Source organism: Diadema setosum, chromosome 14 (assembly GCF_964275005.1).
Source record: "Diadema setosum chromosome 14, eeDiaSeto1, whole genome shotgun sequence".
NCBI classification, from domain to species: Eukaryota; Metazoa; Echinodermata; class Echinoidea; order Diadematoida; family Diadematidae; genus Diadema; species Diadema setosum.
The window spans coordinates 30,576,576-30,592,027 of NC_092698.1; the positions used below are offsets into that span (position 1 = coordinate 30,576,576).

The 15,452-nt window shown below is 39.2% G+C and overlaps 1 protein-coding gene across 1 annotated transcript; it reads right to left on the minus strand.

The window, feature by feature from the left end:
* Positions 1 to 1,630: 1,630 nt before the first annotated feature.
* On the minus strand, positions 1,631 to 11,013 carry LOC140237517 (uncharacterized). The gene is made up of 3 exons (XM_072317448.1): positions 10,892 to 11,013; positions 6,852 to 6,898; positions 1,631 to 2,511 (listed from the first exon to the last, which is right to left on the minus strand). The coding sequence occupies exons 1-3, from the start codon at positions 10,996 to 10,998 to the stop codon at positions 1,631 to 1,633; spliced, it is 1,035 nt and encodes a 344-aa protein (XP_072173549.1). The 5' UTR covers positions 10,999 to 11,013.
* Positions 11,014 to 15,452: the final 4,439 nt, after the last annotated feature.

The window sequence follows — 15,452 nt, forward strand, 5'->3', positions numbered from 1 at the left end:
AAGGCGGGATGATTTCGTTACGTGATCATGGTACACACTGAAAGGCATATGCAATTATCCCATAGACAGTTTTCCAACAAATAATGTGGGGAAAACTCCCGACTTCAACTCGGCTGTGAACATTTGTGAATATGGCCAGAAACCAGTAAACATCCAATAGCATAGAAGAGGGAACACTGATTACAGTTTTTTGTTGTTGTAAGTTTGAGTGGAACATCTCATTCAGTTCTCACCTCATCTTACTTGCTATGATATTGCATACGAATACAAACACAGCAAAACCAGTCGTCGTGGTCGTGGTGGGGTGGGCATTTTGGATAAAACTTTTCAATGTCGTTCAAACTTTATAGGACCAATCTGACAGTAATGACAACGTATGAGCTCCACGTATATATTTCTTTAATGCCAAGATAGCTGTGGAAGCAGTTGAAGTCTCCCCTTTCATTTTCTCTCGTGAATTGATCGGTCATATAGTAAATATCAAAGGCTAAGGAAACAGGTTCTACTATTAATCCACACCGATTATCGTTTCCATACGTCTACGTCCCTGGCAAGAACAAGAACAAGAACAACAGCAAAAACAACAACAACAACAACAACAACAACAACAACAACAACAACAACAACAACGCCCACGTTACCTGCAGACAAATTGAGGGTACACTAATACTCACTAATAGGGGTTGAACGAGATCGCTAGAGTGGTTTGCAGGGGGTGAAAACAACCCATCTCAAAGCAATGGGTTGGGAGACCGGCATGACTCAGGCACTTTGTGAAAAACCACGGAAAAGGGTTCTCCAGTCAAATGCAGCTGTGTGCATTTCTTTTCACGCACCGACGACATGCAACCAACGAGGTGAAGATTGGACACGTTACAATACAGTATCTACCGAAGAGTTTCTATCATTATGGTACGCCAACCACTACTTTTTTAAGCAACGTAATGTGTTCCAAGCAAATGCTGAACGAGAGAAAGAGGACGTGATTTTGATCTGTATTTCTTGTTTCTCACTATATCAGTAATCAACAAATCCTAAAAAATTGCTGATAAAAGAAATAAACACTATCTCCAGACGCTGCCCTAGTAAACAAACATTGCTCATCAAAGTGAAGATTAAAATCGTCAGAAACAAACATTAATCGAAAATGCTCATGGATATCTATGTTGGTCAATCGAAATGACTGATGATACTTTAATTGAAGCACTTTTCACCTGAGCAACAGTTTTTGGTGAGCATAATACACGAGATTGATCTTTCGTTCCTTAAAATAGCGGATGTCTATTATACTTCACCAACGTTTTGCGCACTTCAAGATTTCATTTTTTTTTTCAGCTTTGAACTTTATGTACAGTCAGGGTTTCGTGGTGACGTTGGATCGGAATTGTGCCTCACTCGATTTCAAGGTCGGAAATGTGTCACCGAACAATATTGATGATCAATGATGACGTCACTTTTTATTTTTGTCATGTGCATCTTGTCTTTGTTGTCCCATTGGCAATCTGGTGCAGACATTCAAGAATTCACAAATCTTTTCTACCAACACATCATATAATGTCTCGAAGTTGTGCAAGCCAGGTACTCCTAATACTTTCGGTGAAATATCTGGTAAGGTACTCATTGTTGATATCTACGGGGCAGTAAGTACTTCGTACATATTTTCCACTGAAGACTGGGAATTTGTTCGTTTGTACCCAGTACCCCTACTATGTTCCAAACTCCGACCTCGTCCTAAATCAACATTTCGCCTCCCCTCTTTCGTTATTCCTAACACTTTCATCGGCTCCTCGTAATTATTGTCAGGCAAGGGCAAGCTATCGGTCTTGTCCACATTGCCGCGTTTGATTGGCTGCTTTGGTCCGTGTTCGCACTCAGGTACGGAATGGATGTCGAGCTCGTTTGACGAAGATCCGGGTCTGGAACTTGGCTGCGTTGTCCCACTATTAGAATCTCGGCGTTTGATGCGTAAGGTTGGCGGGGTCTCCAATCGATGGTAACCATCAGGTGACGTCTCAGGTGACGAGTCACGTGAGCAGTGCGACATCCAGCTGACAGGTCTGGACAAATGGTCGTAGTTGCCTGTTCTTCTGCTTACACGACCATGACGGCTGTAGTCCGGAATACTGGCGCTGGCGCTGCACCCATATGAGTTGTCTTTTCTCATCGGTAGGCACAGGTTGCCCTCACTGCCGCTCAGCCTGCCGACGTTTGGAGGGCGAATTGGCAGTTTCGTCTTATCTACGACGGGTTCGCGTCCGAATTCGAGCTTCTCGCCGCAGGCCACGGACACACAGCGAGGAGCGCGGTCGGTACGGAGTGATCGTCTCTCGTATGGCCGTCGCATCAGAGGTTGAGCGCTGGCTGGTCGTAGCAGCCGACCTTCGCCCGGTATGGTGGGAAGTTGGCGCTCGATGTGACTCGCTCGCTGATTCCAGTAAATACTGGCGTCCCCGTCGGAGGTGAGAAGGACTGCCGAATGCCGCTTGGTGGTCGTCACCCCCGTCGCGTGATCTGCGATCAGGATTGCGTGTGCAATAGAAAGAAGGCAAATTATACAATGAAAAAGAATTAAAAATTAAGCCTGTTCGCCAATGCAGGGGAACCAAACAATGGGAGTTACTGTCAATATAACAACTGCATACATGTGAATGATGTAAATGGTAAACTATGACAGATCGTCCAATGCCACTTTCAAAGTTGCTTAAATGCCTTGAAATGATTGAAATTTCATGACATTACGATATTGAACAGTAGAGTAACTCGTAGTGTATATAGAAAGATGATAAAAACCCAAGAGACGAGAAAAGCCCTGCTTTTCAGCAGCCCCACCACTTCCAACAACTTTGTTTCGACATAACAGTACAGCGTTTTCCTTTCTTTCAGTGTTGCACAGTTTTGTAAAACTATGCGTAAATGTCTTACTGTTTCCGCATTTTGTTGGAAATAAAGTGAAATGAAAAGGAATGGAACGAAATGAAATGAAATGAAAAAAGGAGTATCACATCTCGTCTATGTCAGAACATGCAGCATCGGCTTGTAAAACCATCAAGAAGTGACAAGTGCAATCGATATTTCAATTAGATCATTCTATGATTATTAATTGGTATATTATTGGTATCACAAATATATCTGCGTCTCTGTCGTAATGGTTCGAGATTCTGTTTAATAGCCTTCTCATTCCCTCCCTCCCTGCCCCATTAATAACGATGCTCACACTTGCTGTGAGGGAGTGCGTAATGTGTTTTTGCGATGAGTAATAAACAGTTTCACACTGACGTTACTCATTTTTGAAAGGATGCCGGATGGTCAGTTCAAGGTCAAGCACACACACGCGCGCACACACACACACACACACACACATACACATACACACACACACACACAAACACACACAAACACACACACGCGCGCGCTACAAAACATAACCGAAACAAAACAAAGAAAAAGAAAATCAACATTAAAATCGCGCAAAGTGGTTTTCCCTTTTCCTCCTCTTCAAAGTGCGCTGACGTCATCGACAAACTACTCCACATCATAGACTGATTCGTTCATCCTGTACTTTCTCGACTGTATCACTTGTAGTGCTCTCCTGATAAATAAATGTCCTACTTGATTTCAGTCTATATACTTCGAGTATCATTCAAGATCATCCAGCGATTCTAATATCGTTTATAAGAGGGGCATGACTGTTATTTAACATGACATCGTGTGCCAAAAATCTCCATGAAGAAATCATGGCATTCTTTTCGAGCGGAAATATAATAACCTTATTTGAACGTGTTCTGGTGAATTTATATATTGTTCTCAAATAATTTTAAGAGGAATCTGTTGTACAATGTAGGAAAATCCATTGTTATCACTCCAAAAACATGCTATTCACATTGTGACTAATTTCATATTATTCATCTCTCGGCGAGCCCTCATTTTCATTGCTTAATACATTCATATTTCACAAACAGGTATCTACTCATGTACGGGAAGACAACAAACCAACGTCTCTCACTATTCCAAAACAAATTTCACTTAAATTTGAAGATCAACTATATCCAATTCGCCGTTCGACTGACTGTCATATCGTGAGTGACAATTTAACAAAAGATTGTTCAAGCCCAAAAATCAGTAAGACGTGACTAATCAAGGCGCATGTAAACAACGTACGTTTTTGTCGAAATATTTATCCCTCCAACACGGGTCTTTTTTAATATTTTTTTTCAAGTTTGGTTGACCTTATGATCAAAATAGAAATATTATCTGATTAGAGATATCAACCATATCAGTGTCCTTCTCCTTACCAGTGATTACAAATAGGCATTATTTGGCACATTATCACACCCACACAGGCGGAAACTTCACAGCAAACCCATGTACATGAATTCATTTTGTCTCGCACTGTCACACTTACACGCGCATACATATTCACATGATTTCAATGATACACTAACTTCGGCTATATTAACCACACACCACAACAACTTCCTGCATACACACCCAAACAAGAAATACATTCCATAATTCCTCTCCTTTTCCTCATAAGAATGTTTTCATAGGAATGTTATGTATACGGTATAGTATAGAGTTAACACTGGTTAATGTAAAACGTAACAGTTCTACAATATTCAATTAGTGTTATTCGTTCCTGCTTATTCCTGATATGATTACTCCATCAAGCAGGTTTGATTAATCAAAGTCTGTCACAGTTTTTATTCGTTCTCTGAATCAATTCTACTCTTTGCTTTGTGAGCCACACGGACACCTCCTCTTTATACTATAAACTGTCGTTTTTGTTATTCTTAAAAAAATGTGGCCATACAACTTGTGTCTGTGTGATTCCAGTTACAGCTAGCCTTGAACCCTTCGGATACGGGAACTGAGTGTACCATGGAAAGAACAAAATGATTATAGAGCATTATATTTTTAGGATTCAGAGGGTCAAATGTGGCGGTCATCGTCAGTTGCAATCGTACCCTGACATTGATATCAGAAAAGCACGGGGCAGTTTAGCGTAGATTGATATACAAAAATCCCCATTCGACTGAAATACATTATGTTAACAAATGAAAAAGAGGTTGCATTTCGTTGTTCCAAAGGTTTGTTATCCGAAGTTTCGTTATCCCAAAGGTATTTTCGGAATGACGAACCTTCGAAATAACGCCACAACTGTTCGGAGTAACGAACATCTATCGTAAAGGGAGTTTGTGTGTTTTGAAACGAGCCTTCGGAATAAGGAACCTTGTTCCCTTTTAGGATCAACGAATATTCGGAATAACGAACATCATCTGAACTGGACTGCATACGACAGGGCTGATTCAGATATAGATTCCAATTCTATGAAGTATCAATAATATCTTGCTGTAAGCATGTTTATCCTAACTCATTATTTTCTCTCTATTTTTTTTTTTTTTTTTGGGGGGGGGGGAGGGGCGGGGCGGTTGGGTTAACGGAATGTCCTCCATTCCAACAAGCTAGAAAGATGATACTGATTTTGTTATGGTGCATTCACAGCGTTCCTTCTTACTCTTGATATCGCAATAGCCAATAATATATTCATGAATGCCAACCCCACCAGGCGGCCTACAGCATAAATTCAATAATAGATCTATATACTGTATATACAGGCAGCAGTATATCCTTGACTCTTCGCTTGGCAATTCACATCATCGACATAATTGATGCCATTTACAACATCCGTCTCCAGTCATTAAGCAGGTTTTAATGTGCCGTGTTAATTTGCCAGTATCTAAAATGGAAACCACTCGGGAATAGTGGATTTCTCACTTACAATGTAATATGGCTATTTTGTCTCTGCAGCTGCAGAGGATAACGTTTTGGCACTGGAAAGCATGCATGCAACACACCCACACTCCGCCAACGACTTCATTAAGGTATGCTGAATGTGCTTTTGGACAAAATATTACCCATCGTATGAAATGTTATTAAACTTAACACTTCGCATGATCATTCGGGATTCCTGCTTTGGGGAATTCCCTTCCATATTGTAATGGGCCAGCCGCAGAAAGGGCATTCCCGTCCGTCTGTCTGCGTGTCTATGGTTGCATGAGTGTGTGTGTGTGTGTGTGTGTGTGTGTGTGTGTGGGTGTGTGTGTGTGTGTGTGTGTGTGTGTGCGTGCGTGTGTGTGTGTGTGTGTGTGAGTTTTGGGCATTTTTTTTAGCAAGTTATCAATTATGTTCTTTTTGCGAGAATATGTGTTAAAGAAAAGCGGATTTCGTTTCCTTGGTTAAAAGAGTTACAATGTAAGTTTGACATTAGTTTGCACAATGTTGGTGTTACTGCATTTTAAAATGTGTAAGATTGACGTTATTTTGTACGATGTTTGTGTATAATGTAGTTTGTCTTTGTATGATGTTTTGTTTTTGTTTCTGTGAACGTTTCTGTTTCTGTGATATGAAATTGAACGAAATTCGAATAAAGAATTATCAAAAAAGTGTGGATGTGTTTGATAGGGTCTTTAATATAGGGAAGTTGTCGTAAAAAGCCTACATGTTCAAGTTAAGTAACTACCACTTAATCCGGGCATATGATATGGACCAACGGATGTTCCCATCTGTAGCAAAGTGAAACCGACAAGATGTTTGCGCTGATCAGTTGTAAATTTCATAGCTATAAGTCCAGTCAGCCATATAGGAGCCATATAGATCCATGCCTGATTGATTCAGAACACTGTATACAGCTTGGAATTATATATATAAAAAAAAAACAGTATTGTGATTTTTTTTGTTGTTGTTGGAAATAGCCAGTCTTTATGCCACAGTTTATCAGAATAGCTGAATAGCTTCTGGCCAGCATTTAGTCTATTAATCATACAATAGTAGAGGGAGACGACTTTACATACCTGAATCGACAGTATATCTGCACGGTTCATCTGATGGCAGTCGAGTCCTGGAAATAGATAAATAGATAGATAGATAGATAGATAGATTATTATGATTTATTATGTTCCAATATATGTAATCATGTCAAAGTGTATTACCTGTGTTTGATTGGAAATGAAAATAAAAAAACATGCATGTGAACATGCATGTGTGAAATGAAAAATGAAAATGAAAATAGATAGATAGATAGATAGATAGATAGATAGATAGATAGATAGATAGATAGATAGATAGATAAATGGAACAGATAGACGGAAGTAAGATCACAAGCTTTGTAGCAAGGTTTACGTATTTTCAGTTAAGAGGAAGCGAAAACATATCCGACATAAATCTTATTGAAGGCCGTCCTAATGAAAAAACAGACTTCTCGTCTACATTCCTACACAGGACAATGCAGTCATGCAGTTGGCAGCCTGCTCTTATTATTTATTTATTATTCTGTTTTATTTCGATTGCGAAGACCATTCTTGCTTTCCGATAAAATGCCATCATTTGGGGGGAAGGGTTCCCCTATTACTAGCAATAACCTTTGATTATAAGGGAAATAGCAGAGTTATCTTTCATAGATGCATTAATTATTTATATATCAAATACATAGTTAAAAATTTAACTGATGCTCCTGCTCCTTGATCATCTCCCTCCCACCCCCCCCCCCCCTTTCGCACGTCCACTCGAAGCATTAAAGAAGAAGCAATATTCAAGAGATGAGTCACAAAAGAGCGCGGGTGCATGTGTAATCACGCTTGGTTTCCGCTCATCTACCTTTCCCCATCTGGTCGTCCTTGGTCCCCCGGACGGACTCGGGGGCTGACAGAGGACGGGACTCCCCAATTACTGGCACGGTGTAGGTGAAAGTTCTTTTGCATTGTTGTTCTTTGTTGTTTGACGAGTTTCCTTGGTTTCTCTCTTTTTTTAAGTGACCTATAATCTGTTTCATGGAATAGTTACCCTTGACGTCCAGTTCTATATGGAAATAACGAAAGTCTGAGCAAGTCACAGAAATCGGGTTTCTGATTTTGGCGGGTCATTTTCTTTCTTTCTTTCTTTTTTCCTCCAAATCCTAAACCTTCCCTCCATATCAAATCTTCCCCACTTTATAACCAAAACCAACCAGGAAGCAGTAACAAGTTCACCCACCAGTAAACACAGTCAATCACAACTTGTGTAGTTTTTCTCGGCTTATGAACGTCCAGGAGGCATAATGACTGGTCACATATATGAAGAAGCTGGGACAACGCATTCTCAAGACTTTGTTTTAAGGGGGAATGTGTACTCCAGTTGAGAAATTGTCATCCCGTGAAAGCAGTGAAATTGTATCCACACAATTTTAATGAGATGTGCCAAATTGGGCCAATGAATAACGTCAGATCAATTTTAAATAACAATGTGACATCTAACATGGTGTTAAATTAACTGGGTATCTCAAAAGGCAGTTCTCGATTGAGAAAGCGCTTTTTACGTCTCAGTTTGTACTTGAAAGTGTCTTAATAGTTAGTGACCTTCACAACACCAGTCAACACGTAGGAGGAAAGTTTTGTCACTCAAATCTTGTTAGGCAAGCGAAGTTGCTTGAAACAAACGGATTCAGTGAAAAAAAAAGCATTTTAGTAAATAACTATCAGAGATCGTTCATTCTTTCGCTGATCCAGTATTTCGAGTTCACTGCACTTATTAATTTACTCATTGTATCTTTTTCTTTGGGAGAATGATGCTCATTTCATGGTTCTTCTTTTTAACCAATACTATACAAGCGTTCCTTTAATTCTGTTTTTATTTTAATTTGGCGTTTCTATGGCATCTGAGCAGTTGCATGGGTATACCCTTATACGTCCTCTGTTTACAAGCGTGGGCTTATGTTAGGCATATACTGCCAGCAGATCTTTACGGGGGCGTAGCATTGTTCAGAGCTAAAAAAACAAAAAACAAAAACAAAACAAAACAAAACAAAAATTCCAATATCAAACACTGATATACTTTCCGTATTATTGAGGGATTGATGAATTCAAAGTGACCTGACAGATGAGAGCAAGTGAACAGTGGCAGGTCGTGAGGGAGAGAGAGAGCGGAGACCTGTCAAGAATGTATGCAGTGAAACTCCAGCGAAACTACGACACACAATCAATTCACGACAGACACTCCAAATATAGACATAACCCCACAATAGACATCTTATTCAAAAAGTATTTGAGGAGCAGACGAAGGAGAAAACAATTGTCGATGTGGTTTCTGACAAAAGAACTTCACTCGAAGACAAAAAGAGAATTCATAACCAATCGTACAGTAGTTCGTGTTACGCTTCACTTGAATGTCTATACATTCTCTTCGCCAAGTTTATCATTCGTATAAACCCTCGACAAACAAAACCAACCCTTTGAAAACAGAATGAGAAAAAGGGCACTAGGTTATCAAAGACTTGTGAAGAGCATAATCGATCTGAAAGGATAAACATCATGGCTGAAGGATCATGCTCACGAGATAGTGATAATACAAGAGAGTAAGAAACAAAATAAAACCTGAATATGAGAAGCTCGTGATAAAATAATGATGGGATGTTGCTTCATGTTTATTGGTATCTTTACTTTGATATGCAGTGGAGATTTCCACAACTGTTTCCACATTCCTGTTCAACTCCTATAACAGCACTATCACCAAGCTCAGGATAATCAGCCGACGTCATATAATATGTTATCAGCTTTAATACGGACGAATGTCATGTCTACACGCCGAAAGAACCACCCCCCCCCCCATGTAGTTTCAACAGTGATTAATCAGACTACAGGAAGTTTATTCACATACTTTGACATGAGAATGATTTATTTTACAAGGAAGACCTTCCCCTTGCTCAGAAAAAAAAAAAAGGTTTACACCGAGACTCGATAAAGAAACGTCGTATTACATTTTCATCGTATGTACAGTAGCCTATACGGACCGATCAGACACATACTATCTCAACCGATCAGAAAAAAAAAAAATCGTAGGCCCATAGATGAGCAGTTTTGCACTGTGCATGTTGTTATAGTGGCCGCCAGAAATGAGAGGTGGTAAGATAAGGTCACCTTCGCTGTACGTTGTTCAGACACACAGAAGGTGATTCATTATCGAGTTCTAGTTCGAAACGACGCTTTTACCCTTGTTTCGTTATACGGCATTTCGTTAGTTAGCGTTCAGACACATAAATAGAGCTACACTGAATTTGTCTATTGTTTTGGTGTCTGAACACCTTGTGTGTTTTCAATCTGTCCCCTAAGTGTGGAAGCAGTTCTTCCACATTTCATGTTTGTTAAATTGTCTTTTCTTGTACTTTGTAATTACGACGCTATGTTCAATCTTATGTTCAATCGATCGTATCATGTTTGATGTTTTGAGATGTGGAACAATAAAATCAATCAATCAATCAAAGTGTTGGTTGCGGGCTTGTGGGCGGTGGGGGAGTAAAAACAAGCTACGAAAAGGATTTTGTCGGTCAACGACCTCTGTCAACTGTCACGTCTCCATTGTCCATTATGATTTTACCTTTTGATTTAAGATGTACCTATGAGAAATAAAGACATCGTTGTATGTAATCGGTTTCTTTCCCTCCTTCCTCGGCTAATCTTTTATACTTTAACCCTGTGTGTACCAGTGATTCAACTATGATAGGAAATAAAAGTGGCACACCAAAGGTTAATGTAATTCCTAACAACAAATGTCATTTTGATCTGAAGGAAAACCAAAATAAGTCAAAACAGTCAAAACAGAAAGAAAAAAACAACAACAACAACAACATCTCCAGGAAATTTCGCAAAGCCATTTCCTGATTTTCTGGTTATATTGCAGCTGAATGTATGATTAACGTTACGGACATATTATGGGAAATATTAATACATATCAGGCTTTGGGAATGAAGAAACTCTGTAGGCGGGATTGCATATGTGATGACATACCAGGTAGAATAGAAGACTATAGAGCTTTTGAAATTGCAATGTATGAGTGACGTCACACGGAGAGTGCCCACACTTACAGGGTTAGCATCTGAGATGATCGCCGTCGACAGCAGGACCGAATGAGGAGGGCGCCACCTATCACCATAAATACCAACAGCGCTGCTCCCAAAGCGATGGCAGCCATTTCGCTGAGGGAGAAGTCAGACCAAAAGTTGTCGTCGTCCGAATGAGGAGCTGCGAAAAAAAAAGACAAAATGAAATAAAAAAGAGAGGAAAATATGCCTGAAAATAACATTCTCACATTCCACATCAGAATTGATACTGAACACCGCCTTATTTGAAAAAAAAAAAAGGAAAAAAAGTTGCGTCAAGCACCAAACACTGCAAATGAAAACCTCGTTGTTATCGCCATACCGGTAAAATCAACCTCTTTAACATGTTTGGACATCATTATTGTCTTAGATAAAGCGACAGATGAAAACAAAAACGTACACTATTTCAGTCGCACACGGATCACATGATTGCAAAGCTTCTCAAGTAATAAGTGATGGTTACGTACAATGCAATATTGCAGGTCAACGAGAGAGTCTCCAAAACCGCGACATAGTTTATTTTTCCATTAGCTCTTTTCTTTGGAGAAAAGAACAAAAGCATGTCCCATTTTCACAATCTCACACTGCCACATTTCATTATTCCAGAGACGTTGATCAACACCGACTAGAGGAACCACTAGTTCTGTATTGAACTGTTTATCTATGAACATTACTGCAATTGCGACTGGTCATAATTAGCTTGTTCAACATTTAGTTATTGTCCAAGAGGAGACTGCAAAATATAAGCTTGGCTTTTCAGCACGTCTCCTCCATTTCCTGCAACTTTAATTATAATATAGTTTCATCTGACAGAGATGCGTTGTATTATTAATTTCGCGTATTTTTCTTCGTTACTACATTGTAATGATATTGTGTTATTTTGTGTATGTAAATGTTTTGCACTGTTGGAAATGAAATAAATGAAATGAAATATCTTGCCCAATTGACTTTTCACCGGCCAGCTATGTGAGGGATCCCCTGATCAGCGAGTAATTTGCATTCCATTTACTTTGACAGCTGATTATGATTCTATTCATTCAATATCTGAAATTCATGTTCATAGGAATATTATTTTGTGGAGTTAAATGACACAGGAAACATCGTCACATTACGTTATATGAGTGTGCAACTTAAACACGATATCATAATTTCGTAATAACACGTGCAACTTTTTACCAGTTAGACAACCCCCCCCCCCCCCGTTTGGCAAGGAATTTAACTGGAATATGATGTGACTCGCCCCTTAAAAATAGAGTCACAACTGCATGATTGGCATTTGATACGAAAATGTCTCAATCTTCTTTACCAAGAAAGCATTTCATAAATAGATAATGGTGATTGTTGCATCACAAAGCAAAACGTGCTACATACTCAAATGACACTGTCCCGTCGTTTGGTCGCACGATACTCCGGGGTCACACGGGCAAGATATCTTACAGGTAGGCCCGAAAAAGCCGCCTCGGCACACGGTACAGCTGAAAGCATGAAACAAGGGAACAAAATCCATAACAGAGTAAATAGAAGAAGCAAGCAAATAAACAGCAAACACACACACACACACACACACACACACACACACATGCACACACACAATAAGGGATTACTCCGCGTTATGAAGAGCGTTGTTTTCAGAATCCTTAATGCAACTGTAAGCTTCTGCTTGTAAAATGCTAATGCGGAATGATAGCTTGAGCCTAGCCCCTTGTATTCTGATGGATGTCGGCTTTACAAACTAAAAAGAAAGGAAGAAAATGAATGAAATAGAGTAAAGACGCATAATCAAAACGAACGTTCTGTAAAATGCGCAACCAATGTTCGTATCAAAATTGATTGACTCCTGCTTTTTATTCAATTCTACAGTAGGGTAATTTACTTAATGCTGCTAAAAGGTGTCTGCTTTTACTGTGAATTCAGAAGCATCGATATTTTGCAAGCAATCCGAAGAAACATCGAACAGTCTTAAAGAATGACAGCTTGATAAGGCTCTTGTCCTCTCTTTTAAACATCTCATCACATGCAGCAATGGTTTAGTAAAATTCATTACGCGCAATTTTGAGGAATCGCTTAATTACAACAAGCTGCGGAGCCCCCTGTGACAAGTATATGCCGATCTGCGCTGCTAACTCTTTTGCTAGTATACAGTAGGCCAATCTGTAAATCATTCCACCAAACACATTTTTATGTTTTACGAGCCATCGAGAATTGAAACCTCCTGACAGCTTTACAATCAGAATCTTTAGCAAAATTACCTATAAAGCTCTCATTCAAGGCATGCAGCTCGTGAGATTCTACAGAAATGTTTTTCATATGATCCATGGTGGTGATCAACACAGGAGTACTTGCAAAACACAACCAACGTATAATCTTTCGACGCAAAGCATGGTAAATATTTGACTTTATTGTCTAGCGCGGTTTAAGCTGGGAACAAAGAGACGCAGCGAAAAGCTTGAAAAGTAATGAGCCATACAGCGTTGTGACAAACATTAATATAACGATCACTTTCTCTTGCGTTGCTATTCATCTACCTATCTTAGTTTCAATTCCTCTTAGAATTGTATGCTCTTTTACCATTTCAAAAAGTGGTTTCAGAGTATCTCGCAAAAAGTTAAAAGCTGAATCCTCAACTCAACCAATACTATACCATCCCTTTAAGAATTGATTCCATTACCATGAGTCGGATTATTTTGTACTTTTGATGCCTTTCTCCCTTCAATAACTTCAAGCACATTCAGATATGATTCAATACAACTGGTATGTTAATTCCAACTGGGTATATTTTTCATCTTGAGACAGAGTTACTGGGTAGAAAAACTTCTCTCTTTTAACTACGTATACCTTTGATTTGGATGACAGCTGCATAGCCCACTGTACAAGTCGCAGGATGCCCCGTCCCCACATGTGCAACGCTGGACACAGTCTATACCATAAGTTCCCGTCCGGCAAGTCTCGCGGCAGAGAGGACCCGAGCGGCCCGGCGGACAGCGACACTTGCGGGCGATGAAGTCACAATAACCTCCGTAACGACAGGGACATTCTGTGGTTAGTGGCCAAAATGTGGCATATTATGGAATGCGAGAATCTCAAGCAGGTAAAATACTTCGGTTCCATGGCTGCTTTCACTATAGATAAAACTATAATAACAATAATGGTAATAATGATAATAATGACGATAATAATAATAATAATAATAATAATAATAATAATAATAATAATAAAAATAATAATAAAAATAATAATAATAATAATAATAATAATAATAATAATAATAATAAAAATAATAATAATAATATTAACAATAATAATTCAATAATAAGAATAATAATGTAGATATGATTACTAGTGATAATAGTAGTGATAGCAATAATTATAAGACAATCCTGATGTTGACAATTTAATATGATAATAATGAAAATAAAACGATGCTGATAATACCAATAACAATGATATAATAACAACAGTGAAACATGTGCTATTGATAACTCTAACTAACCACAATTACAATTGTTTCTATTGTTACTACTGTTTCTCATACTTCAACTCGTGAAATTACCGCTACTTCAATTTCTTCTACCTCTTCCCCTCCTCCATGTGATATTTGTTCATCTGTCGTGCTTTGCAGACATCGAATGATTTTTTTTTTTAGGCGTAAACAACATGTCGTTGATTAGGTTTTAAGTAGTTACATGATCACGTCTGGATATTAGCAAATGCAATATCAAGACCAGACGAAGCGATTTTCTCGTTTCCTCTAAATCCGCTTCACGTTCTCCCTTAATCTCTCCTATGTCCTTACCTTGGACGCATTCTGTGAGCTCCACCTCATGGGAGCAGCATTCAAAGAAGGCCTGAATACCAGACGTACGCATTCTGGGAGGGAGAAGGGGGGATAAAAATACACAAAACATGTTATTTGACTTGATGGTCCCATGTTCTGACAGTCATCATCTCCATAGAGTATAGTTCTTTAGAATAATTCTTGGGGTCCATTTGTTATCCAAAGTAATCTCGATATAATTTTTTTAAACGCTGAAGGCAAATTCGCGCCGACTGGCAAACGGGACAAATCTTAATTCAATTGCGAAAAAAGACCACAAGGTATTATGATCTGTCATTTCTGTAAGATATTTGTCAATTGCTCCATATTTATCATCTATGATATATATATATATTTTTTTTTACACAACTGTAACTATGAATGAATCTCGACACCCACGAGTCATATGGCCTAAGAGCTAGACGTTGAAGAAGGGTCTCCGATTCACACAGCCAAAGAGATAGACACCAAGTAAAACAGGCCCATGCAGCTGGACATTGAATAAAACAGGTCCATGAGCCAGACATCGGGCACACAAGCCCCACATGCAGTGAAAACTATAGGCAAATACGGCCCATGAGCTCGAAACTAGGTAAATGATGCCCACGAGTTCGATACTACCTAAGCCCCTCAATGTAATCTCGAGCTCGTAGGCCTGTTTTACCTAGTGTCGAGCTCGTGGGCCTTGTTTGTCTAGTGTGTAATTCGTGGGTCTATTTCAGTTGAGGTCGA

Coding starts and splice junctions, on each gene's coding strand:
- LOC140237517 (XM_072317448.1), bottom strand. CDS start 10,998: ATGGCTGCCATCGCTTTGGGAGCAGCGCTGTTGGTATTTATGGTGATA. Junction 6,899..10,891: donor TCATCTCAGATGCTAACCCT/GTAAGTGTGGGC, acceptor ATCTATTTCCAG/GACTCGACTGCCATCAGATG. Junction 2,512..6,851: donor CAGATATACTGTCGATTCAG/GTATGTAAAGTC, acceptor TCCTGATCGCAG/ATCACGCGACGGGGGTGACG.